The sequence below is a fragment of the Trifolium pratense genome, linkage group LG7 (assembly GCF_020283565.1).
Source record: "Trifolium pratense cultivar HEN17-A07 linkage group LG7, ARS_RC_1.1, whole genome shotgun sequence".
NCBI classification, from domain to species: domain Eukaryota; kingdom Viridiplantae; phylum Streptophyta; class Magnoliopsida; order Fabales; family Fabaceae; genus Trifolium; species Trifolium pratense.
In genome coordinates, this window is record NC_060065.1 from 44,803,022 (window position 1) to 44,827,507 (window position 24,486).

Here is a 24,486-nt window from a genome sequence, read left to right on the forward strand (position 1 = left end):
ATTTTGTATTAGAAACATAAAACTGGAAATGGAAATCCAAAGTGATATAATTTTGTCTCTTCTCGTTAATCTTAAAAGTTTGTTTTGATATATTTATTTACAAGATTATCCTATCCTATCCTATCCTATCCTATCCTATTTCCTATTATACTAAAGAATGGTGGAGTTTGAGACCCAAATCCAAAACCCTAATGAAACCCTAATTTATTAGCCAATTGGTGCTCTACACATTTGCATAATGTCCAATTGTATCTTGCCAACATATAGTAGTCTGCATCAATTATATTGGACCTCTCCTTGCACCAATTGGAGAGCTCCACTAAACACAAGATGACAGCAAGTAAACTAAGTGACATATGGTAGTCTGCATCAATTATATTGGACCTCTCTTTGCACCAATTGGAGAGCTCCACTAAACACAAGATGACAGCAAATAAACTAAGTGAAGCAAGTAAACTAAGTGAATGAGGACAGAGGTTCAGTCCACAGTGGAATCTATCTATTCCTCAATCATATACCCTCAACATTCTCAAACTCTTTCTCTCGCCCTTTCCATCTTGTCCTTCACAATCACAACAACAACCACCGCCACCACCACCACCTGTGAGGGAGTGGCCGAGAGAGAAGATTTGCCGGCGGGAGACAAAGAGTTTCGGCCGAGGAAGAGAGTGTTCCGACCGAGATAAAGAGTTCCGGTGGCGTTTCACGGTAACACGGCGGTGACGGCAGTGACGGAGCTTCTTTCTCCTTCTTTTCTCTGGTTCGATCTTACTTTCTATACTCTGTTTATTTGCTTTTTTTTTCTGTTGCTTTTTTTTGTTGGTGAGGATGGTTGAAGATTGGAGGTGGTGGTGATGTGTGGTGGTTAGGGTGGATGGTGATGTATCTCGAAATTCATCTTCTTGATTTCATCTTTCTCAATTTTTGAATATTCATCTCTCTAATTGGCTTTCTGTGTTGGTTTTTTGCAGGCTCTATGAAAGAGGTAGGTCAGTTTCAATTTTTGGGTTCTCAATCTTAGGTTTGGTTTATGTTTTTCTGTTTCTTTACTGGTTTTTCTTCTATTTTTTCTGTATCATTCTTGCTGATTTGTTCATCATCTTCTTTTCAATTTTTCACTATTTTCGGTTTCCCATTCATGAAAAGTATAGATCTTGATTTTAATTTGATTGTACTCACAATTTGTGGAAATACTTTAGTTTATGATTTTATGCAATGTTATTATATATATGGTTATTGTATTAATTTTGTGTGTTGATTTTGAGGTTGGATTGTTTGTGTTGTCTGTCATGTTAGTAATTTTGTGTGTTGATGTTGTATTATTAAAGTTTTTGCAGGACTATTAGGAGGCCAGTTTTACCGTGGAAAATGCAGGATGCCAAGAACTGCTATACTTAGGTATAGATTTCATAAACACCACATCTCTCTTTAAATAATCACTTGATGTTGTTAATTGGACATGATATCCTTACATCATTTTTTAGGTTTTTAGAAAGAACTGCACAAGACTTGCTTCATGCAGCATTTTGCAGATAAAGGATGGATTTTGATTTAGCTTGAAGGTTTTGATCATCTGTTATAAGAGGTAGTTTCTCTTCTTGCATCTTTTACATTATGATCTTTTTTTTTTATTTGCGAATTTAATTAGCATTTAGCACATGTATTATATGTTCTTAATGTTCCTGAGTTTTCATCTATTTGATGTGAATTGCAATCAATTATAGTTATATCGAGACAATTGATACATAGGAATTACCTAAAACACATATCCAACACATAACAATTCTAAGAGAAAAAAGCCTAGGATTAAAAAAAAAAAAAAACTAAGCAGCCATAGACACTGAAGCTATGCAGATAAATTTGGAACCCATGTTGGTGAATCATAATTGCTACTTTTAGGGGAGGGGGATAGATATTTATGGTTACTACTATTTTATAGGGATGGCTACATTATCATGGCTACTTTTTAGGAAGTATTGATCATCCAATCCTATATTTTTGCATAACTCCTTCACTAATCCACACATATTTTCTCATTGATCGAATACACCACTTTACTAATTTTCTTTTCTATATGCGTTTTGTATATCCTATCTCAAAACTATCTTCTTCTAACCCTTCATTTTCCATATGGCATGCTCTCTTATGATTTTGAATGCTTTAATATACAATACTTAATTGGTTCACCTATTCAAAGAATTAAATCTTTGCTATGTTATGACACTACTCATGTTCTCAATTTGTGAATATTCATCTCTCTAATTGGCTTTTTGTGTTGGTTTTTTGCAGGCTCTGTGAAAGAGGTAGGTCAGTTTCAATTTTTGGGTTCTCAATCTTAGGTTTGGTTTATGTTTTTCTGTTTCTTTGCTGGTTTTTCTTCTATTTTTCCTGTATCATTCTTGCTGATTTGTTCATCATCTTCTTTTCAATTTTTCACTATTTTCGGTTTCCCATTCATGAAAAGTATAGATCTTGATTTTAATTTGATTGTACTCATGATTTGTGGAAATTCTTTAGTTTATGATTTTATGCAATGTTATTATATATATGGTTATTGTATTAATTTTGTGCGTTGATCTTCATTTTCTCTCAAATTAGAATTTCTGCTAGAGCTGTGTAATGCCAACAAGCTTGACAACAATACAAGGGGTGGTTTTAATTTCACATGATTTACTTTGTTTTGAAGTAGTCAAGTTTATATATATGGTCAGTTAATTGCTTAATGATTTTCCTTTCAAGCACTCTCAGTATCTCTATTTTTGTGCACTTGAAGGTGATTTTTTGTATGCTCAGTAAAGACCTTTTGTGTTGGGTGGGATTGATAGTCTTTTATCACAAGTCATAGAGGTGATTTAAATTTCCTTTGGGGTTTTGTTTCCCTTTTTTTCCTATTGATGACAAACACTACTGACTTTTTGTATGCTCAGTAAAGCTGTGAATAATTTCCAAGAGTAAGTTAAGATTTGTTGATGGTTTGCTCCCTGCTCCGACAAATTCAATTCCTGCTATTATGATTCACAATAATCTAGCTATCAAATTTTTGGATCTTGAACTCTGCAAGTCCTCCATCACCAAACCTTATTATGAAGCTTAACGTTATGCATATGGAATGTGCAACTTGTCTGCATTGCTATGCCATATTTTTCTAATTTGCAGGCATTGCTTCATGTTATATATTGGGACTCACTGCCTGACATGCAAGAGCTTACTGGGATTAACTCAAAATGGGCAACTACCTTGATGGCTCAGCATCTGCTAGAAGCAGCTGATCGGTATGGCTTAGATAGACTTAGGCTGATGTGTGAAGCAAGTTTATGTGAAGATGTTGCAATAAATACTGTGGCTACAACTTTAGCTTTGGCAGAGCAGAACCATTGTTTCCAGCTGAAAGCAGTCTGTCTGAAATTCATTGCAAGGCCTGAAAATCTCAGAGGTGTGTTTTAGTTAATTTAACTTCTATTTTGTCACACAGATGCAACAAATAAGAAAAAAAATTGGACAGTCAAAGGTCTGAAAAGTCAGTGTGTTGCATCAATGAAATTAAATTCATTAATGACATTTATGTTAGTTGTTCACTATTATGTTTCCTCCAGATTGAATTTGAATGAAAATATGCTCTACTAGTGATTCATAAGCTTTTGCATTATCAAGGAACTTTTTTTTATTAGTATTTGTTTTACAAATGATACTACAACGAATTTGTTTATGCAAATCAAGTTTAGTTTTTTGAAAAGGTTAGATCAAGATTAGTGACTAGTTTTTTTTATTTTATGTGGTTGTAATTTTAAACTCTTTTAATTATGATGCTGTATAGGATGTTGGTCTTTACAGTTTTACCCACATCTTTGGTAAATTTATATGGGTACAATGACAGCAAAAGAATTGTTTGTACCTATTTATTCTTCATCCGGAACTATGATTATCAAACTGATGTATTTTGTTTCCTTTCTTTTCTTCAGCTGTGATGCAAACGGATGGTTTCGAGTATTTGAAGGAAAGTTGTCCATCTGTTTTGACTGAGCTTTTGGAGTATGTGGCCAGATTTACTGAGCATTCAGACTTCCTGTGCAAGCATAGGAACGAAGCAATACTTGATGGCAGCGATTTAAATGGAAGGCGGGTGAAACAAAGAATATACTGTGAAAAATGACCAGGTCTTCATAGAACCCTGTTCCACTCACATTCAAAGATTACAGTGAGCCATGGATAGAGGGAGATGTCAATCATTTATAGGATTAGTGGCAATTTTTATTTGTCGTAGCTTAGTCCATGTCTAGATGTAAATGTAATGTGTTTGGTGGCTGTATCAGGTTTGTCTTGGATAGGTTTCTCACGTTCTCTAATATACACGCTGCATATAGAGTTTGAAAATTTTTCTCCCCTTCCAATTAAATTTGAAATGCTTTTTGCCCAATTGGCTTCCATGGTTTAGAATTAGATGGCTTGCTTGCAAAAATTTACTATTGATATGTTAGCTAACTACTTCTACACGGTTTACCAAGGAAACCATCATTTCACCACATGAGAAAATGTTAATGCCAACACTTAATCAAGAGAACTGCTATTTATAGCGAAAACTGTTTCGCGAAATTCCACGAAGTGGTGGGACCCACTTCTGATTTTTTTTTGTTTTTTTGCGTTTATATAGAGTAGACCCACCTTTTTAGTAGTATTAAAATCAGAAGGAAAGGAATTCTATTTTTTCATATGTGAAGGTGTGATAACAGAGGGAAAAAACTCCATTGTTTGTTGTGATTGAAACAGAGTATAAAACTACATGACTCAAAGAACACTAAGAACAAATTCAACGGAAAAATTTGCCAAGTAAATCCATTTCCATGAATTAGCACAATCACTCATCACCCATTTCTCAACAACAACCTTTATGCAATTAGTTAATGCTATTGCTATCTTAATACCTTGCAAGCTGAAATTGGAATGAAATTAATTGTGATTTTGTACTTTATTGAAACAATGCACTTTTCGGATCAAGAAAGAGGAACTGCTTGACGTTGCATATTAGAACTCATTAAAGCTCGATTCGCATCATTATGCTCGATAAAGGGAATGAGGGAAGCTCCAATAGAAAAATATTGAAAGGGAAAAATACTTTGAAGATAAACCTGTTCCCAAGAGGAACAACAATGACAAAGGATCAATGTAACAAAAAAAAAGGGTGAGGGGGGCAATGAATAGAGGTAAGAGGAACAACACTGTGGGATTTGCTTTGGTAAAAGGATAAAATCCAATTGAGAGAAAAACAAGGAAAGAGACAGTTCAAACCAACCAAAAATTTGGCAGAGAAGGATGAAAGAAGAGAGAAGGGGGTGTTGTTGTTTGGGTAGCGGTGGATGACGAAGGAGGTAAGAGAAAAACCAGAATTAATTAATTCCATAAAATAGTGCAAGTGGGGTGTGTCAGTCTGCCAGATCATTCGTGGTTATTCGTGAGAGAAATTTCGCTATAACTAGCATTTCTCCTTAATCAATCTACCTATTAAACCATACATTTAATACATTTGATAATTAATATTCTTATGTACTCCCTCCGGTCCTTTTTATAAGAAACACTTTGGAATTTTTATTTGGTCTTTTTTATAAGAAACACTTTGACACAATTCCATTTGTACCCTTATTAAATACAATCAAATAATTCATTATAATGCTAGTGCATTAATTAGAGAAGTCTATTTCCCATGCTAGTCAAAGGTTAGTTTTGGAATATAACATAAAATGTTAGAATCATTAATGAGAAAATTTAGCTTCCTTGGTCCGTGTGATTTTGTCAAAGTGTTTCTTATAATAAGGACCGGAGGGAGTATTATTTAGATTAACATCTAATGGAAAGTTTCTTAACATCTGCGCCATATAGAGTACCATCTTGCTTGCATATAGTAGTGTTTCTTTATCCATACATCATTATGTGTAATTAATATGAATCTCTGTCCAACTTCCATCATATACATGTCGAAGCTTCCTCTTCATTTGCCTTACCAATTTAAACTTCCGTTATTGTGAATTCTGCCCAACGGATGAAGGGATTTGATCTTAAAACGTGGATATAGAAGAATAGGTGAAATTTGTTAATTTGGAAAGAAAATAGGCAGTCAATAAAAAGTTTAGAAGAACAATGATTACATAATGTGATAGTTGACTTTGTGAAAGAAGTGAATTAAGTAGTAACAATTTCCAAGAAACCTATGATGACACATTGACTTTGTGAATGTGAATTGGTTGGATAGACATACATGAGATGCATGGTGAAGGATTTCTTGATTGGTCATGGATACATGAATGATATGATAGACCAATCTATACCATGGGGATGGATACATAAATGGTATGATAATCATGTTTCTATATGATGATCGAAGCATTAGATCAAATGAAACAACTATCCTAATACAATCTTGCAAACTATTTCTATTATATCAAGCCACCCCTTAATTGTTGTCTTCTACTATGAAATTCGATTCGATGTCACCGACCCATTGCTATTTGTCTTTTAGAACCATATTAATTGCACAAAAAAGTGATAAAAATTTAATGTTATACATGTCACGGGTCTTTGAAGACTCTACTATAAAATTCGATGTCACTGAACCATCCAACAATAGGGTGGTTCACTTTTGTATTGTACTTATTATGATTTGATTTTTAAGTTTGTTTCTTCTTTTGGATCATTGATGTTTGTCCTTTAGAACCATATTAATTGCACACAAAAAAAGTAAAAATTAAATTTTATACATTTAACGGGTCTTTAAAGGCTCTACTATAAGATTGGATATGACTGAGACTTCCACTTAATTATGTTTAATTTACCATGATCAACAACATCCATGATTGCATTAATCGAAAAATGGTTAACGTTTCCGGATATGAGGCATATTGTAGCCACTGTTTTAGGTAAAGTTGTCGTGAAATTGACGAAACAAGGAGCATCGGAGACATTTTTCCCATTGCGTGGCATCCCATCATCTAACCCTTCTTCACTAATTATTTGTCTTGGAGCTATCTCTGGTCATTATATCTATGTCAAGTTGAAAGATGATTGTCCGATACCTCCGACGTGCATTCAGTGGAAGAACCATTGTTCTGCGAAAGCTATTGTTTGGGAGTCATTTTTTGTTGCTCGGCAGGCTAAATTTGATAAACTTATGAAGGAAAGATAGTCGACAACAAAAAGAATGTTCGGGTTGGTTCTAACTCGAATGATCCAATTGAGCTTTGATTTGTTTGGTAATGATATTACAATTAAATTACCTAATTCTCATATGTTTATGACTAATTTCCTTTGCTCATAGTATCCATGATTGGTATATATAATGATGCTCCCCCAAATGATTTCCATATGATTATGACTAATTTCATTGGCACGTTGCATCCATGATTGATATACACATGATGTTCCGCCGAACCTGTGCAACGCACGGGCAGCCATCTAGTTTTTAAAATGAAACAGTTTTTTTTGTTGATAATGGAAGGAGTACACGTAATATTGGGCTCTTTTGTTGAAAAAAAAAGTAGTATTCGGCCCAACTATTAAGGATTAGTACAAGTGATACTTCATCTACGAAAAACAAGAAAATTAAAACATGATGAAAATTTAAAGATGTTTTCTCTTCCCACCTTCCGTGAATCTTTTATCCCCTTGAATTTCCAATTTTGCCCTTGAAAAAACTTCGGTTCGTAGAAACCGAAGTTTTTTTTGCCTTGAAAACAAATTCCGGTTTCTAAAAACCGAAATTTACTCTGAATTTGCACCAGTAATAATTCGGTTTCTGCGAACCGAATTTTTCTGCAAGGGCAAAATTAAAATATTGGGGGTATAAAAAATTCACGGGAGGTGGAAGAGAAAACATCAAATTTAAAATTAATTTATCTACCTAGCTAATCATACAATCCAAAGGGTGGACAAACTATTTATAGAATAAACCATTTCCAATAGTTCTACCACATAATATTATTGTCATTTTTGCAGTGAAGAGATTTTTTTTTTTAATAGAATATACTACGCGTTTCTCTTTTACCTTCAGAGATTTAGCTGAAAAGATTTGATCATTCCTTGATCGCCAGATCATCCATAGAGTTGTGTGCTATACCAATAATATATTATACCAAATGCCATTAAACTCCCGGTACGCTTTCCGGCTCGCAATGACTCAAACGGGCGGGGGCTATCTATTTGCTTGCAAAGCGGGCTGTTCGCCTTTCGGATTCGGAAAGGGCTTAGAGAAGAGATTATATGCTCTGATTCCATCCCCGAGACACCAAATAAAATCACTACCCACTAACAAATATACTACCTCCGTTTCTTATTATAAGAGAAATTTTATTTTTTAAGTTTTTTTGACAAAATTTTAAGTTTATTCAATGAATTTAAAAAATAACTTCTCTCTTGTAATAAGGAAATGAGGTAATATCTATTACTCCATTTTAAATTATAAGGTTATTTATTTAAACCAAAACAAATGATTTGTATGGTTAATTAAGAGACCATAATTTAAGAAAATTAAGTATTACTTTTGAATGTTAAAAAGTATTATTTATGTCTCTTTTAAAAATAATACTTTTCTTCATAATATTTGATCTTATATCTTAATAACATAATTCCTTTATTATTTATACATTTACGATATTTCTATAAGCTTTCATAGCTCAGTTGGTTAGAGCACCCGTTTAGTAAGCGGGAGGTCTTGAGTTCAACTCTCAATGAAAGCATAATAAGTATTTTTAACGTATCTTTTTGAAAAGAAAGAAAAAACTCTTTTTATATGAAATAAATAGTTACTATTTTTGAGTTCCTGAACTTATTTGGGTAGACTAGTTGGCTACTAGTTAGTCTAATGAGCGACCATTTTTTTTCTTTTTTGGGTAGATAGACGAAATGACAACTCATTGGAAACTTAACAATTTTGATATTTCTGCTAGTTGAACTAAAATTTGTAGACATAAGTGACCATTTCTAATTTATATGAAATTAAGAAAATTAAATCCACTTAACTGTAATCTTTAATAAGGGTGAAACTTAATTAGTGCAAGTGAATAGCAAAGTTATGATGCGCGAGTGTAATGTGTGACAAAAGATGTGCATGAGCTTTGGACGCAAGGTTGTCCTCTTAAAGTCAGTTCTCAATTCGTACAGTACATATATTTATGCTTTCATGAGAATGCTACGGAAAGTGTGGAAGCAATTAGTTCAATTGCAAAGACTTTTTTTTATTTTAATTTTTTTTTTTTGGGGGTGGGGGGGGGGGGGGGGGGGGGGGGGGGGGGGGTGGTGGACAAATGTGTGGGAGTCAGAAACCTCCATCTCATGAACCACACTCTACTTGGTATGTGAAAGTGGAAAATTCTTTCTGAGAGGGGTGACCTTTGAACTGACACCATTCGAGCTATATATGAACTTACATCGTTCGACCTTTCGTGCGAGAGCGATCTCCTGGTCCTGGAAGGCTTGGTCAAGCTGGTGGAAGGTGTGGTGCTTTCTGATGTTGTTGACACTTGGGACTGAGGCATGATGCTGGTGGTCGATATTTTGTTTGTTGGCTTATTTGGTGTAGGTTGACACCTACTTGTTATTTTTTTTCTTCTTTTCAGAGGTTCCAACAAGTAGTCAACCATTCATTCAACTTGTAATACGTCTTCAAAAAAAAAAGATCAACTTGTAATACACACCGAACATCATTTCCAAATAAAAATGAATTAAAAATTTGCATTTCATGGTCATCAACAACATTCGATAATGACATCTCATAATTTTATTGTTTTTGACTTTCACCACCAGTTAATCTTGTCAGGGGGTTAGTTCTCGCATCAAGTGTTTCAACCCCACTTGATCGTAGTTACGAGAATCTAACCAAGGTGCTCCCTACAAAGTTTAGCGTCAGTCACCACTAAACCAATAAATCGATTGGTTGACATCTCACAATTAAATGACATATAGTTAGCTCTGAATTTAAATTGTGAGAGATTTTTTTTTTTTTTTTTTGTAAGTTGTGAGAGACTATTTTGATAGAATGTAAATGAAGATAAAAATTCATTTAAAAGTATATGTGAAATAGTTCATAAAAGGATGAAATTGAAAAAACATTTTTGACAAAGATGATAATTAATTCGAAATATTAGTAAAAGAATCAACTTATTTAAAAACTAATTATAGGTGGTTTACTCCCCTAACTCACCAACTCTCAATTCTTTTAGCGTTAGACATATAAGGCTATAGAATATGAGAATAAAGATAAAAAAGCTTTGTATTATTCTCTTCACATGTGTGTATTTACATCAAAACAATAGTTCTATTTATAGGATACAAAGAAGGAAGTGAAAGACCAAAGACAATTAAGGGCCACTTCACTAGTGGGAGGTATATGACAAGGAAAAGATAAGGATGGACATCCACTAAGGCTTATTATTCATAACACTCCCCCTTGGATGTCCATTGAGGATGTGCCTCGTTAAAACCTTACTAGAAAAAACCCAATGGGAAAAAATCTAGTGAAGGAAAAATAGTACAACATCCTTTACATGATATATGTATTTCTTCCCCTCAACCATACAACCATCTCTAAGATGATGAAGACCAATCTTTTGCATCAGTTGATAAAAAATTCTACTTGGGAGTGACTTTGTGAAAAGGCCTGCTAGATTATCACATGAGTGAATTTGTTGAATGCAATTATATCACCATTCTTCGAATTCTTCGGTATGTGTTGAATTAGAGACCTCAACCAAACATATTCTCGACTAGCCTCATGTAATGCTAAGAGTTTTGCATGATTTGATCGTTTGTTTCACAAATCTTCATGAAATTGTTGTACTTCCACATGTAAACAAGTAACATGTTTATGATATGCTATTGACAAATAACCTGCATCTGCACAATCTGTTAATTCTAATTTTGGTACTTTTAAATAAAACAAATTCATATCCATTTACCTCTAAGGTAACAAAGTATATTTTTGACTTCGTTCCAATGTATTCGTGTATGTGAAGAATTATATTTTGATAATAATAAATTAATAGAAAATAAAATATCATGACGTGTATATATAATTAGCAAGGTAAATTAGTGCTCCAATGTCACTTAGACAAGGTACTTTAGCACTAAGTATTTCTTCATCCCGAGGTCTGATGTTCGATTCTCTCTGGTGCCAATTTGGGTGGACTAATTTAGCTTCTTCAAAAAAGAAAGTATTTCTTCATCCTCTTCAGGAGGTATGAAATGATTTTTCTTCATATCTAGTGATCGAACAATCATTGAAATAGACAATTGATAAGATTTGTCCATGTTTTAACACTTTTGAAAAATATGCTTCTTGATGCACAAAAATATTTCATTATTCAAATATTCAATTGGTAATCTCAGACATAACTTGGTCTTTCTCAAGTTCTTCATCTCAAATTATTTCTTTAAGCAATCTATAGCTTTTGGAAGATCTTCAGGAATTCCAATTAATGACATGTTGCGAAAGTATAATGAAGGTTTACTCAGCAGAGGTTTGTGATTTTAGATACTTTAAAGTTTGTTTGTTTTCATTTTGCGAATTGTGTGAGTGCTTTGTGATTGATTTTGTTTGTTTTGAGGTAAGTTGATTGTGAAGCTATGTCCTGTTTGTTATTAGCATAAGTGCTTAAACTATAGGCCTGTTTGGATAAAGACGCATTTACAGTTTATTGCACAAATGTTTATCATGATAGGCACTTATGCATAGGCTTACATAAGTTCTGCAACTTATTATCATAAGTTCTCCAATATAACTTATGTATAGGCTTAGATAAGCTATTTTTATAGCAAAAGATAAAATAAAGATAAATTATTTTTATATATGCTATGAACTGTTTTCATAAGTTATATTGGAGAACTTATGAAAATAAGTTGAAAAATACTTATAAAATTTGTTGTAAGTTGTTTTCATAAGTTCCCCCAAATAGTCTCACAAAACTTATGATAGTATTAGTAGATAAGCTCAGATAAGCCAATCCAAATAGGCACTTTCTATAAGCTATAAGCTGTTTTCATAAACTATATTGGATAGCTTATGTTATAAGTTTTTTTCCATAAGATCTGCTAAGTAGTCTCACAAGTGTTTTTTGCCAATAATGAAAACAAGCTCTAAATAGTACTGATTTCTCCTTGAAATAGATTTAGATTCAGGTTTTATTTTTTTGGTAAACTTTAGTAGAATATGATTATAAGATTAGGTTATTATTATTGGAACAGATTTAATGTTGTTGATTTGTTATGATCATTTGATAAGTGTTCTACTGTTCTGTATTTTTTTGTTCATTTCATTGCTCTAAATTCATACGAGGATTGACGAATAGCATGTAACTAGCAATCATTGGGGAATCGGGGTTTTGAGTTTTTACTGTAAGAACAATCATTGTTAAGTTTTGCTTCCTAGCAAGTTGTTGCAAATGCAGAGAAGTTGTAATTGTGAATGTGATTTCATATTTTAGTATTTTCTTGGTACTGCGACCCTTAAAGCTCGGATTCTATTGAGGTTCTTGAACTAGATGATGACATTCTATTGTTGGCATTCCCAAGTTTCAGTTATAAGAAATCATATGTAGTTACTTTGTTCTCAGAACTGATGGATATTTAGTTTAAGAAGCTGTTTTGGGTTTATAAGAAATCATATGTAGTTACATTTCTATTTAGTTTATGAGTACTATTTTGTGTATTATTAAATATAAAAATTGACATGCTTGGTTAATCATTTAATGTGATATGAAATAGATTGAAGATTGAAGAAGCTGTTATATCCTTTCCTTGGTTTCTTCTTTTCAAAACGGGTTTGTTATCATGGTGGGTGAGTATGTTAGAATTTTAGTGAATCGTGGTGATTAGAGCTTTTAAAATTGGGTCGGGTTAATGGTCCGATTTATTAGTCCATGGGCTTTGACGGATTGGGCCTCAAAAAATTTAGCCAAAATGCAACCAGATTTTTTTGGCCTAAGTCCATGTGGCCAATGTGAAAAATGGGTTGGGCGCTAGCCATTAGGCTTCGGCCGGCCCATCATTAAAAATATAATGAAATGCGTAAGTTTAATAAAAAATGTTATATTTACCTAAAACTTTTTAAAATAATTAAGTTTATAATTTATTAATTTGATTTAATTTTTTTTATAGAAATCAAATTAGAGTTTAATTGATATTTAGTGTTGATAAAAATTATTTACACTTTTACATACAATTATATCTCAATAAAATTGATAATCATGAGGAACTAATATATTAAAGTGACATACTTTTTTTTAATAAATGTAAAAAATACAATGAAATGGAGACTATAAAAATCAAACTAATCCCACTTAAAAGTTAACAAAAGAACCAAATTCTAAAGGGCAAAAATAAATAAATTTTGGGGGCCTGAAAGAGATATAGGATTCGCTGAAAAATATAAATATTGGACACAGAATAAACAGGATAAATATTTAAGATATTGAACAAACTTTGTGTTGTACAATATTTTGTGGACAAAAGATTATTTTGGTATTTTAAACAAATTGTGTAGAAGACAAAAAGTTGTCTCGTGGTTTTGTGAGGACAAAAATTTCAGTTTTTGTTTTGTCTCTTGGCCCTCAGTTTGTCCAGTACCAGAAACAGTTTAAAATAAAAAATAGTACAACAGATATTATTCTGTCCAATTCTTTATTTTTTAGCATATCAAACACACCCATCGAAAATAAAGAGAAATTTCCTATATTTGAAAGCCAGTTGGTTTGGGGGAAGAATAGTGTAAAAAAAATTCATATTTGTCAGTATTCCTATTTTCTATTTATCATATATAGTTGGGTTTTTTTTTTTGAAACATATATAGTTGGAGTTTAAAAAGTAGAAAAATTGCTTAGTAAAGTGGTTAAAAGAATGTATAGCCAATATTTTTGCTTTGCTTAGAAATATAGGAAATATAGAAAAAGAAGTATGTGGGCCAAAATTGCCCTGATAAAGTGCTTAATCAAAATTCATATAGATTTGACACTAGATCTACCAAGTACATATATTTTTATGATTTGGCATGTCGCAGTACCCGACACTTGTATGACACTCATATGACACGTGTCGGATAGTTTATATTGGTGTCTAAAAAAACTCAATTTTTCCTTTACTTGGACACTCTTTTGATCGGTGTCCGACACCTGTAAAACACTCGTACCACACTTGTCGGACAAATGTCCCAAAAAAATTGTTTTTTCTTTGCTTATACTTTGATTAGGCACATATAGACATATCTACAAGTGTTAAAGATGCGTCGAAACAACAACATTGATCAATGAGAGATTGAATACATTACATTTTGATTACACTTTTTTTAATTTTTTCAACACTTTTTTCAATAAATAACTTCCTCGACTTAAATTTATCATATCTTGTTCTTATGGCTCATATCTCAAAATATAACAAATTTCATTGTATGGTATCAAATAAAAGATCTTTTAAAAAATAAAAATAAAAATAAAAGACCTTTTAAATGTTGAACCACAGAAAAAGACCTTTTGAATACGATAAGAAAAAAACATGCAAAAATAGAAGTGGGACTTTCTTGTCTAAAAGACCTTTTAAATGATTGTCAATGGAAGCAATTAATCACTTACTATGATCTTTTTCCCTCTTTCAATTTGATAACTTGTGCTTTCATTTGATGATGTGTATCAACTTTTAAGTGACACCGTGGTCCACATTAGCAATGCGATAGTAGCACGATATTAGACCATTTTTCATCAGATTTTAAATATTTTCGATATCAACTGCGATTCGGAGGGAGCTGAAACCATTTATCAAAACTGACATCCGAATCAAATTAAAAGGTTAAGTGGACCAAGGCTATTGATGAGGTGAGTTTGATATGGAAGTTAGGATCCGGTCTATGAGGAGGATGCTATGTTATGACTACAGATGATAAGTGATATATATATATATATAGTCAGAATCAAATGACACCAAATAGTTTGACACTAAATGTTACACCTCTCAATAACGTTTTTAACCGATAAATTTTTTATAAAATCCACCGTTGGATTGAAAGTTTATATCATATAGACAAATCCAAAATCCATTGATATGTTATTGAGATACATCAAAATTAACGGTTTGAGTATTTTTTTTTATATGCCGTTAATCTTTATGTGTCGCAATAGCATATCAAATGATTTTGTATTTGTCTGAAATTTTACACAAAAAATTTATAAGATATAAACTTTCAATTTTACACAAATGATCTATATGATCAAATGATTTTGGATTTGTCTGGAATCTTATTATATTGGATAAAGTGCTAACTTGATTAAAAATGTTTTGTTATGAACTCATACATGTTGTTTTCTAGATGTTTCTGATTAGTTTGTTGTCTGATAAGGTAATATAATTTTCTCATGCAATTTCTGGTTATAAGCAAAAGATGAAATGAAATTCTTTCTCATTTGTCCTTTGTTTATTGAAACAATTTTTAGATTAGATGGGTATAATAAGCTTAGAAGGCGCTGGAACTGTAGTCAGGTGGTTGAAGGTATGCGCATAATTTGTTAGCAAAATCGTATAATTTTCTGAGATAGCATTGACTCCCAAATTGCTTTGTGTATGTTTCCTGGAGTGTTTTCTGATATTTTGGTTTCATAAAGTGTAATAGTATATCTTGATCTTTGATATGAACTAAACTATACATGAATAGAAGTCGATCACTCTTAACACAACTTATTTGACATAATCTAATAAAGATTAACGCATATTGCAGACCCGAGTCTTGTATGAATATGATGACATTGTAAATTTTACTTTATGTAAGTTTTGAATGTTCTAAGTCCAATTGAGTGTGTATTTTTTGTTGGATGCTCACAGATCCAATTGAATGGATTAAATCAAGGAATTTTAGTAGTGAGTACTTGAGGATGGTACATTTTAATTTTAGCTTAATTAAGTTTGTTCAATACTCAGTAATTATTACTTTAAAATTGCTTTCTAGGTTTTTTTCTCATTTTATTCACGTACTTAATTCTTTACAATATTATTTAATCAGTTTTGATTAGGAAGGTTTTTTGTAATTATATAAAATAAATAAAAAAAAAGTTGAAAAGCTTGGATATTACTGCGAAATTGCTAGGATATTTAGTTAGAGATTTTGAAATTCTGGCAGGCTGGTGACAAATGTTGAGTCTGAGGATCCAGCATCATACCAACACATAACACAATAGACAAGTTAAAATAAAATAGAAGATGTTCTACACGATGCTCCAACACCTGTCAGGAGCGTTAGTATACTGATGTTGAGACAGATGTTAAAGCATCTCGTACCAGTACAGACAAGTTAATAATAAAGTGCAGAACGTAAATAACACATGTTATTTGTTAATCCAGTTCGGTGCAACGTCACCTAATCTAGGGGATACCAATCCAGGAAGGAAATCCACTATAATAGTTCCAGTTCAAAGCCTTCAATAAACGCCCTGTTTATGACTTATCACCTAGACACTACCCGTACTAATTTCTACCTAGGAATTCCTAGTTATGAGAACCTCTGCTCACTTCACCTCAATCAACACAACATGTGTTTACAATCGATAACAATATGCAAGGAGTCACACTCCCATAAAACTAATACCTAACCAACACCCTTGACTAAGTTCACAATTTGGAGTTGCTTACAAGCTTCCTCCAAGTACAATACTCAAATCATTACCTATAGTCACCATCTCACAACCCGAGTGGTTCACTTACACAAACTCTCATAGAGAGTGGCTACAAGACACGAAACCCTAAAGACTACATCTTTGATGAACGTTTATGATTTGGTTTCTGTGTGTTGAAATTAGGTTTTCCTCCTTTCTTTATATAGTATGAGCTTAGCACGACTAGGTCTTGAATTTGGACTTCAAATCACAGCTGGTCCAAAAGTTCCAGCAAGAATATTCTTGAATCAAATATTTTGTTTCCTAAAATAGTTGATTTGTTTTAGAAACAAAACTAGGTCATGGCCGCCTTCTAGAACATCAGGAAAGGTGCTACTTGGCGCACAAGTAAAAATGCGTGGATTAATTCTTCAATCAAATCTTTCAGAGATTTCACGCGAAAATAGACCTTTCAAGAAACGCGAAAACAGAGCACACTGGATGTCGTATCCAATGTTGGAGCATCTGGTCCAACATCTTGCTAGAACATTGTTTTAACAAAATGAAGCCAACATATAAAAACCCCAACAGATTTATTGTGAAATCATTGTGACAATATTCTAGCGATTTAGTTAGGAAACACAAATTTTTGAACATTATTTAACTAGGTATTAATTGGGAACTAGCTAGGGTATTCTTTATATTAGTTGCAAATTAGCTAGAAAATTTTTTGATAGGTGATTTGCCACCCAATCCAAGCTACGACCTATACGACAGCTAATTCACAACAAATCGGTAGCTAACTCTGCTTTACTAGAGATTAGCTACGAATTAGCTACAAATGCCGTAGTAGCAAATCCCATTTTTTCTTGTAGTGAGAAAACGATATAATACAAAAAAGAGTGTGATAAATAATACTATTTTTTAGAGATCAAATACATATATACTTGAATAAGTAAAATCACTAATACAGTGACATGGTAAGTTTCTGTTTCCCAAGGCACACAATTCATAAACCCTAATTCCTTTTCCACCTTTTTCTTCTTCATCCATTAGAGAGTAAAGATTTAGGGTTAATGTTAATACAAAATCATCCATCTTGATCGTTTTTTATTTTTGATTTATTTAAATAAGAAATTTTCACATATTTGTAGGTTTCATTTGAATTATCTTTTTCTTGATTTCTTCGTCCGATGTTGTTACTCCCATCGTATGGAGTTGTTTGTTTTGATTTCTCGTCTTAGTACGATATTTGTTTTGTTCAAATTTGCATACTTGCTTCGATCAAAATTCGGTGCAAGTTTAATGACTTTAGCATATTTAACGTTGCAGATTCGGAGATAAGACTGACTATTCAGGACATTTCAATTTTGTCGCATCAATTGTAGTATTTGTCATTAGGTCGTTTTATGCTATTAACTCGAATGCTCTGAGCTTGTTCGCAGATTAATCTTTTTAAGTTTTTAGCAAATTTGAATATGTAATGATTTCGATTGATATACTTTATAAATTTTTTTATTTTTTTATTTTTGGTAGAGTATACTTTATAAATTTAATAATAAGAAAGATTGTTTTTTAAGTAAAAAAATAAATAAATAAGACAGTGACATAGTAACCATTATTTGGCTGTTACAATATGGAACATTTTTTTTTTTTAATGACAAGAGCTTATATACATGGAGCTTATCATCCAGTCTTATATTAATCAATTATTAATGGTCCAATATGTTAGCTACATAGATCTCCTTTTAGACTCCACTCTCTATCATGATAGATTCACCAGCTTTTTTTATAATTTTCTTCTAGGAATTTTCCTTTTATCGTGTTCCCCAATCTTATTCTTGATAACGCCATGTTTTGACTAGACCACATATTAAATGCTGCGAAATATATTCAAATTAATTTATTCTTGCTTGTTTCGAAAGATATTATACATGTCGACATCAAAAAAAGAAAATACTGTACATGTGTGATTTTTAGAAGCCACAGATCGACTTCTCACAAGAATTAGTACTCCAGTCTAACAAGATTAGTGGGGCCAGTCTAACACATTATGAGATTCAAACACATTTAGTTTGAGTTATTTATTTATTTTTTAAATTTATTAAAGTATTATATTTATGTTCCCGTAAACTTAATTTAATTGATTGTGACATTGTATTTTTATATGTAAAAGTCGGAGATCGACCTCCGAACACTCCATTTATTAATTTTAAAGGCTAAAAATTTTAGCCACTAAAAATATTACTATTTTATATTTAAATTTTATGTTAAACACGTTTAAGGATATATATATATATATATATATATATATATATATATATATATATATATATATATATATATATATATATATATATATAATTGTTTATTAAATGGATTTTTTTCTTTTATTAAATGAATGTTAAAAAAAAAAACTACTCCCTCTGTCCCAATTTGATCGACACAGTTGATCGTTTCACGCATGTCGATGCATAACTTTGACGATTAATAGTTTTAATTTTATAATAGTAAAAATTATAAAAATTTGATATTTAAAATACTCATCAAGACAAATCAAACAACATCTTATATGCTAATATTTATTTTTGTTTATTAGTAAAAAAATAAGGTCAAAGTAACATGTGTGAATAGTGCACGACAGTCAACTGTGTCAATCAAATTGGGACGGAGGGAGTATTTATTAAATGAATGCAATTGATTTTGCTTAATATTTATTTTTTAATGGATAACAAGTTCAATATTTATTTGATCATTGTTGAAGTAAAATTAATTTTACATGAGATTTTGTTAATTTTAGCTTTAATGCTAGTAAATTAGAAGCCTTTTGTTGTACCAAAAAATAAATAGAACTCTTCTAAAAATGACACATTTTTAGAGACCTATCACGATTGATTATCTTGATGATTTTAATGTTGAGCCTATCCTGAAACTAGGAATATAATAAAGGCTATACAATTCCATTAGATAAAAAATTCTTCTCCACCTAAAATTCCACACCCACACATTAAAGGAACTATAATAACATGTGCAATATATGCACATGTTAACCTTCTCCTAAGCAGCTTATCAAAAAAAAAAAAAAAAAAACCTTCTCCTAAGCAATATTGGAGATGATAACTATTCATGGAAATACAATTGTTAGTATTCCCTCCGTCCTATATTATAAGTAAAAAAATTTATTTTTATTAAGAAAAGTGAAATATAATAATTTGAAATATGATTTATTGTGTTTTTTTTGAAATAAATTTCATGAGAAGATGTAAAATGAATTTTTATTGGCTATTGAATATGAGAAAAAAAGAGAGATAATAAATTAAAACAATTTACAATAAATTTCATGAGCACAAGTAAAACAAATCTTAAAAATAATTAATAAAAATTAGTTATTTTTTGCTTAGAAATTAAGACAGAAAAATTATTATTTTTTACTTATTCCATTATTTTTACCTCGAAACATTTTTCACATGACTTGATGATCCAATATGACTCAAGTTTTAGATACTACAAATAGAAAACTTAAATACTACTATTGAAGACTCAAGTTGCTACACATTTCTCCCACTTTAACTTTTCTTTTTTAGTGATTCTAAAGTTAACTTTTTTCTCTTTGGGAGTATTCTAAGTGATAGATTCCTTAATACTCTTCAACTTGAAAGTACTCGAGAAAGAAAATAATGTACTGTTAAGTGACAATGTAGAGTACATGGGGACAACTCTTGATTGTGATCAAGAATTAATGTGATCTTTAGTTTCTTCTTTCGATTTTTTTATTACTTTTTTACATACTTAATTGCCATTCGTTATTTTTCTTAAATGATAAATATAATATAATATACGAAGAAAAATATCATAATACAAATAAATAACAAAACTACACATAACCGGAAAACTACCACATATATAAAATCAAAGGTAAAAATTATATTGCTAGAAAATCAAACACACAATAAACTACACCGACAAGAAAAAACAAAACAAGATTTAATTTGAGCCCGAATATTTTTAGAACTTTTTAAGCCGGCCAAATAAAGGCCGTGGCCCATAGAGATGACCCATTTATTAGGGTCGAGTAGCCCGTTTTGATAGTTCTATATCAAAAACATTAGTTAGCATTTTGCTTAAAAGGAAAATTATAACCACGGATACATTTGAAACGTAAATAGAAAGTTAAAAAGACATATTTTTGGAGCATATTAAATTACAAAGACTAATCAACAAGAGTTACAATAATACATCCGAAAGTACAACTCAATGGATATAGTTACAAGAATACGTACTACTATGCGGTGGTTCGAGTTTACTTGAGATTTCATATTTTTTCACATTTGAAATGTGAGTTTAATCATTAGACTATTAAAAAAGAGTTACAATAATACTAGCAAGTAATAAACTTGTAATAGTAACTTTCGATTCTCTTAAAAGATACCATGCTATAAAATTACTTCTTAAATTAAGAGAAATAGAGCCAATGATTTAATATTTAGAAGTAGAAAAAGGTTTTACACTGTCGATAAATTATAATCAATCTTGTGAAATTTAAGTAGTTACGATTAAAGAAAAAAGTTTTAATTGATATTTGACGATTATAATTATTTGACAGTGTAAAAGATTTTTAGACCGACAATGTATATGAATTAAATCTTAGACAAAAATTAGCCATGAGAAGGAGAGTTAGATAGAAGAGCTGCATCACATTGACATGGAATCCACACCTTGATGAGTACTAGTGCAAATTTTAGGTCCACCCATTAAACATGGACTCAACCTAAACATGAGAATGCAAAACTCCATTTGATTTAAAGCACCATCTCCATCCAAATCACCTTCCATTAGCATGCAAACTAGCTCATCATCCCTAACCTCCAAACCAAGCATGGAACAATTCATCTTCAAGCTCTCAAATGTTATAAGACCTTTGTTCACATCCATAAGCAAACGAAAGCCGTTGCAAAGTTCATTTATAAACCCTTCTGCTCCAAAACGTGCAATCATGGATGGAAAGTAATCCTCAAAATCCATACCAAAATTTAATTCCATGTGGAAATTGTGGGTGAAACTTCAAGTAGAAGTTCCTAGTAACAATGTGAAAGTAGATATATTGGTAGCTTGTGCTAGAAGGGTGTGTTAAGTTGTGCTGCTCATTATATAGGATACAAAAAGAGAGGACTTTCTAAATTGAGTGAAACAATAGTACAAATTGGTTGTTGGAAATGTAAGGTTTCCTTCAAAATAAAGGAAATGTAGGGTCGTCCATATCTTTTTTGAAATGTAGGTTTCCTTTAAATCATTATGTAAATTAAATAATTCTCAACACACAGAGAAATAATTTTTGAAAAAAATGACTGGATCTAAAAATGACCGTCCTAATTAGCTAGCATTAAAAAACAACATACTCGTACAGCCTGTTTGAATTGACTTATTTTTGAGTTTATTTTAAACAATTTATACAAATAAATAAGTTTTTATGTATTATTATAAGTTTTTCTAGGTAGTTTATGAGAAAACAAATTATAAAAATACAATTTTTGTTAGTAAAAACTTATGAATCAATATAAAAATTTATGTATTTGCATAAATTATTTTCATAGCTCAAAAATAAATCAAATTCAAACGGACTTTTAATATTAGAAATTAACACGTACAATAAATTTCGAGATACCAAAGTTATTAACTATAGAGTGAATAACATCCACCAAAATTTAAGACACTTTCAAAGATTGGGTTTTCCTGTCCTAAGAGGTTTAGCGGCGCAGCTTGTTGTTCATCTACTTTTTGTTCATATGTAATTATTATAATTATAATTATAATATATATATATATATATATATATATATATATATATATATATATATATATATATATATATATATATATATATATCTACAATTTAACTGATGATAATAGCTCACGAATTGCTTCTAGTAGTACCATATAGCCTTACCTTCAAGTAATGATAATCTCTCATTATTCCAGCTTGTGCATATGCAAATCAACCTTCATTATCACGCATCGTCCCATACTTGTTGGACTACATGCAGTACCATGAAGTTTCGACATTGCATTTCAACCAACTATTTTGGGTACCAACATATTGTTGGTGGAATTGGATTCTTTAAACAAGTCAACATGGTTACCAAAAAAAGAAAATATTTTAAAGTAATAGTGTAATACTATCATATTGAGATATGATTAGATAGATTTTTAATTTTTTCCAAAGGACAATATTACAAATTTAATCCTTATTAAAGTTAATCTCCTTCCAAAGGCATCATGCATTCTTGCATAGAAGAGTTCAAAATCATTAATTTCTTTGGTGACACCGGCTCTTAGAATTGAGTATTGGGCCTAACTCAACCCTACAACACCGGCTTGTAAGGTGAAGATTGCCTCTAGTTTATAAACACTTAGTCATTCCATCTCTCAACCGATGTGAGACTTCTTAACACACCCCCTCGCGTCCAGCGCTATTGAGCTTGGTACGCGGATATAAATGGTAGGTGGCCCGATCGGGTGGCCCAACGGATCTTGGAGAGGCTCTGATACCATCTTAGAAATGAGTATTAGACCTAACTCATCCTTACAAAACCGGCTTGTAAGGTGAAGATTGCATCTAGTTTATAAACACTTAGTCAGACCATCTCTCAACCGATGTGGGACTTCTTAACACCAGCCATATACTCCGAAAGCTCCTAAGATTACTCATGTCATATGAAGAGCTCCTCTTATATTTTGCATCAAATGCAACACAAACGATGTATGTTGAGATTCCTGATCTTTTGTGCTGATATTTTCATGGAATTAAAGGGATTTTTGTTTGTGGATTTTAATTTATATATATATATATATATATATATATATATATATAGAGAGAGAGAGAGAGAGAGAGAGAGAGAGACCCTAAAAAGAAGGAAGCATAGAAAGAGTATAAAAGAAAAAAAAAACTAAACGACCAACACCGCCAAAGCCTGAATCTCCGCCAACCAATGAGGAGAAGAGAGATGCAACAAAAACAGGACAACCAATTCCAAACCCTCAACCAACCAAAGACTACACTCCCAAGAACGATCTCCTGCATAATATCCTATTGATTAGAACATTGATAAGTCCCATCTCCTGGTAGCCAGATAGTTGGAGTGATCGAGTTTTGGTCGGTGGGGGTCAGTAGACAGGTAGACCCAACAAATCGATTTGAGTGGAGGATCGATGGCCATAATAGACAAAAGTGATGGAAAAAGTGGCGGTCAAAGGTGGTGGGTGTGCTGTTTGATGGTGATAAAAGTTGTTGTTAGAGTGGTGGTCGACGGTTGTCGATAGATAGATGGCCACAAGTGGCTACTTTTTTCACAGGTGGCGGTGAAAGTGGTGGTTGGAGTGGTGCTCGATGGTGTTTAGTGTGGTGGTCACTCAAGTGACCGAAGCAGTCAAAATCGTGATTTCTGAACATGTATCCACAATTGGTAGAGGTACAAGATAGATTGGTTGTTGTAGGTGGCTAGAGTAATGTTCAGTCCTGAATGGGGTTGTGGTAAGAGTAATGGTCGGTGGTCCTCTTAGTGGTGTTCAAAGTGGTGATCAACGAATAAATGACTCTAATATTCGGAGGTGGGGTAGGAGTGGTGGTCAAAGGTGGCTTGAGTTGTATTCAATGGTGATCATAGTAGTGGTTGGTGGTGGTCCTTAATAGTTGTAATGCTGGTTGATAGTGGTTTAGTAGTAATCGATAGTCAGGGAGGTACGAAGTTGACCACTTCGGAGTCTGAAGAGGGTGCGGTGAATCTTGTGGGGCTACCTAAAATCCTATGGTAGTGGGATGCAAGATCTTCATGAGAGCGGAAGGCATTCCGAGGATGAAGAGGGAGGTACAATCCGGTGATCT

General features: G+C 32.1%; 3 protein-coding genes and 1 non-coding gene across 20 annotated transcripts; 3 read left to right on the forward strand and 1 right to left on the reverse strand.

Annotated features, from left to right (window-relative positions):
- The first annotated feature begins 460 nt into the window (after positions 1 to 460).
- Positions 461 to 4,371, forward strand: LOC123895242 (BTB/POZ and MATH domain-containing protein 2-like). Of its 17 annotated transcripts, none has more exons than XM_045945484.1 (7): positions 461 to 760; positions 972 to 985; positions 1,338 to 1,398; positions 1,485 to 1,585; positions 2,290 to 2,303; positions 2,599 to 3,433; positions 3,960 to 4,371. In XM_045945484.1, exons 6-7 carry the CDS (start codon positions 3,133 to 3,135, stop codon positions 4,148 to 4,150), a joined length of 492 nt encoding a protein of 163 aa, XP_045801440.1. In that variant the 5' UTR covers positions 461 to 760; positions 972 to 985; positions 1,338 to 1,398; positions 1,485 to 1,585; positions 2,290 to 2,303; positions 2,599 to 3,132; the 3' UTR covers positions 4,151 to 4,371. The 17 variants fall into 17 exon arrangements, with proteins under 17 accessions (XP_045801440.1, XP_045801441.1, XP_045801445.1 ...); XM_045945485.1 differs by having other exon boundaries at positions 2,928 to 3,433; XM_045945489.1 differs by having other exon boundaries at positions 1,493 to 1,585.
- Positions 4,372 to 6,838: 2,467 nt separating this feature from the next.
- On the forward strand, positions 6,839 to 7,171 carry LOC123896495. The gene has a single exon (XM_045946873.1). The coding sequence runs from the start codon at positions 6,839 to 6,841 to the stop codon at positions 7,169 to 7,171; it is 333 nt and encodes a 110-aa protein (XP_045802829.1).
- Positions 7,172 to 8,646: 1,475 nt separating this feature from the next.
- On the forward strand, positions 8,647 to 8,720 carry TRNAT-AGU. Its single transcript has one exon. It is a non-coding gene; the product is annotated as a tRNA-Thr (tRNA).
- A 12,446-nt stretch (positions 8,721 to 21,166) lies between these two features.
- LOC123895244 (calcium-binding protein KRP1-like) lies at positions 21,167 to 21,737 on the reverse strand. Its single transcript, XM_045945496.1, has one exon. It carries the CDS (start codon positions 21,645 to 21,647, stop codon positions 21,300 to 21,302), a length of 348 nt encoding a protein of 115 aa, XP_045801452.1. The 5' UTR covers positions 21,648 to 21,737; the 3' UTR covers positions 21,167 to 21,299.
- Between the last annotated feature and the right edge of the window lie 2,749 nt (positions 21,738 to 24,486).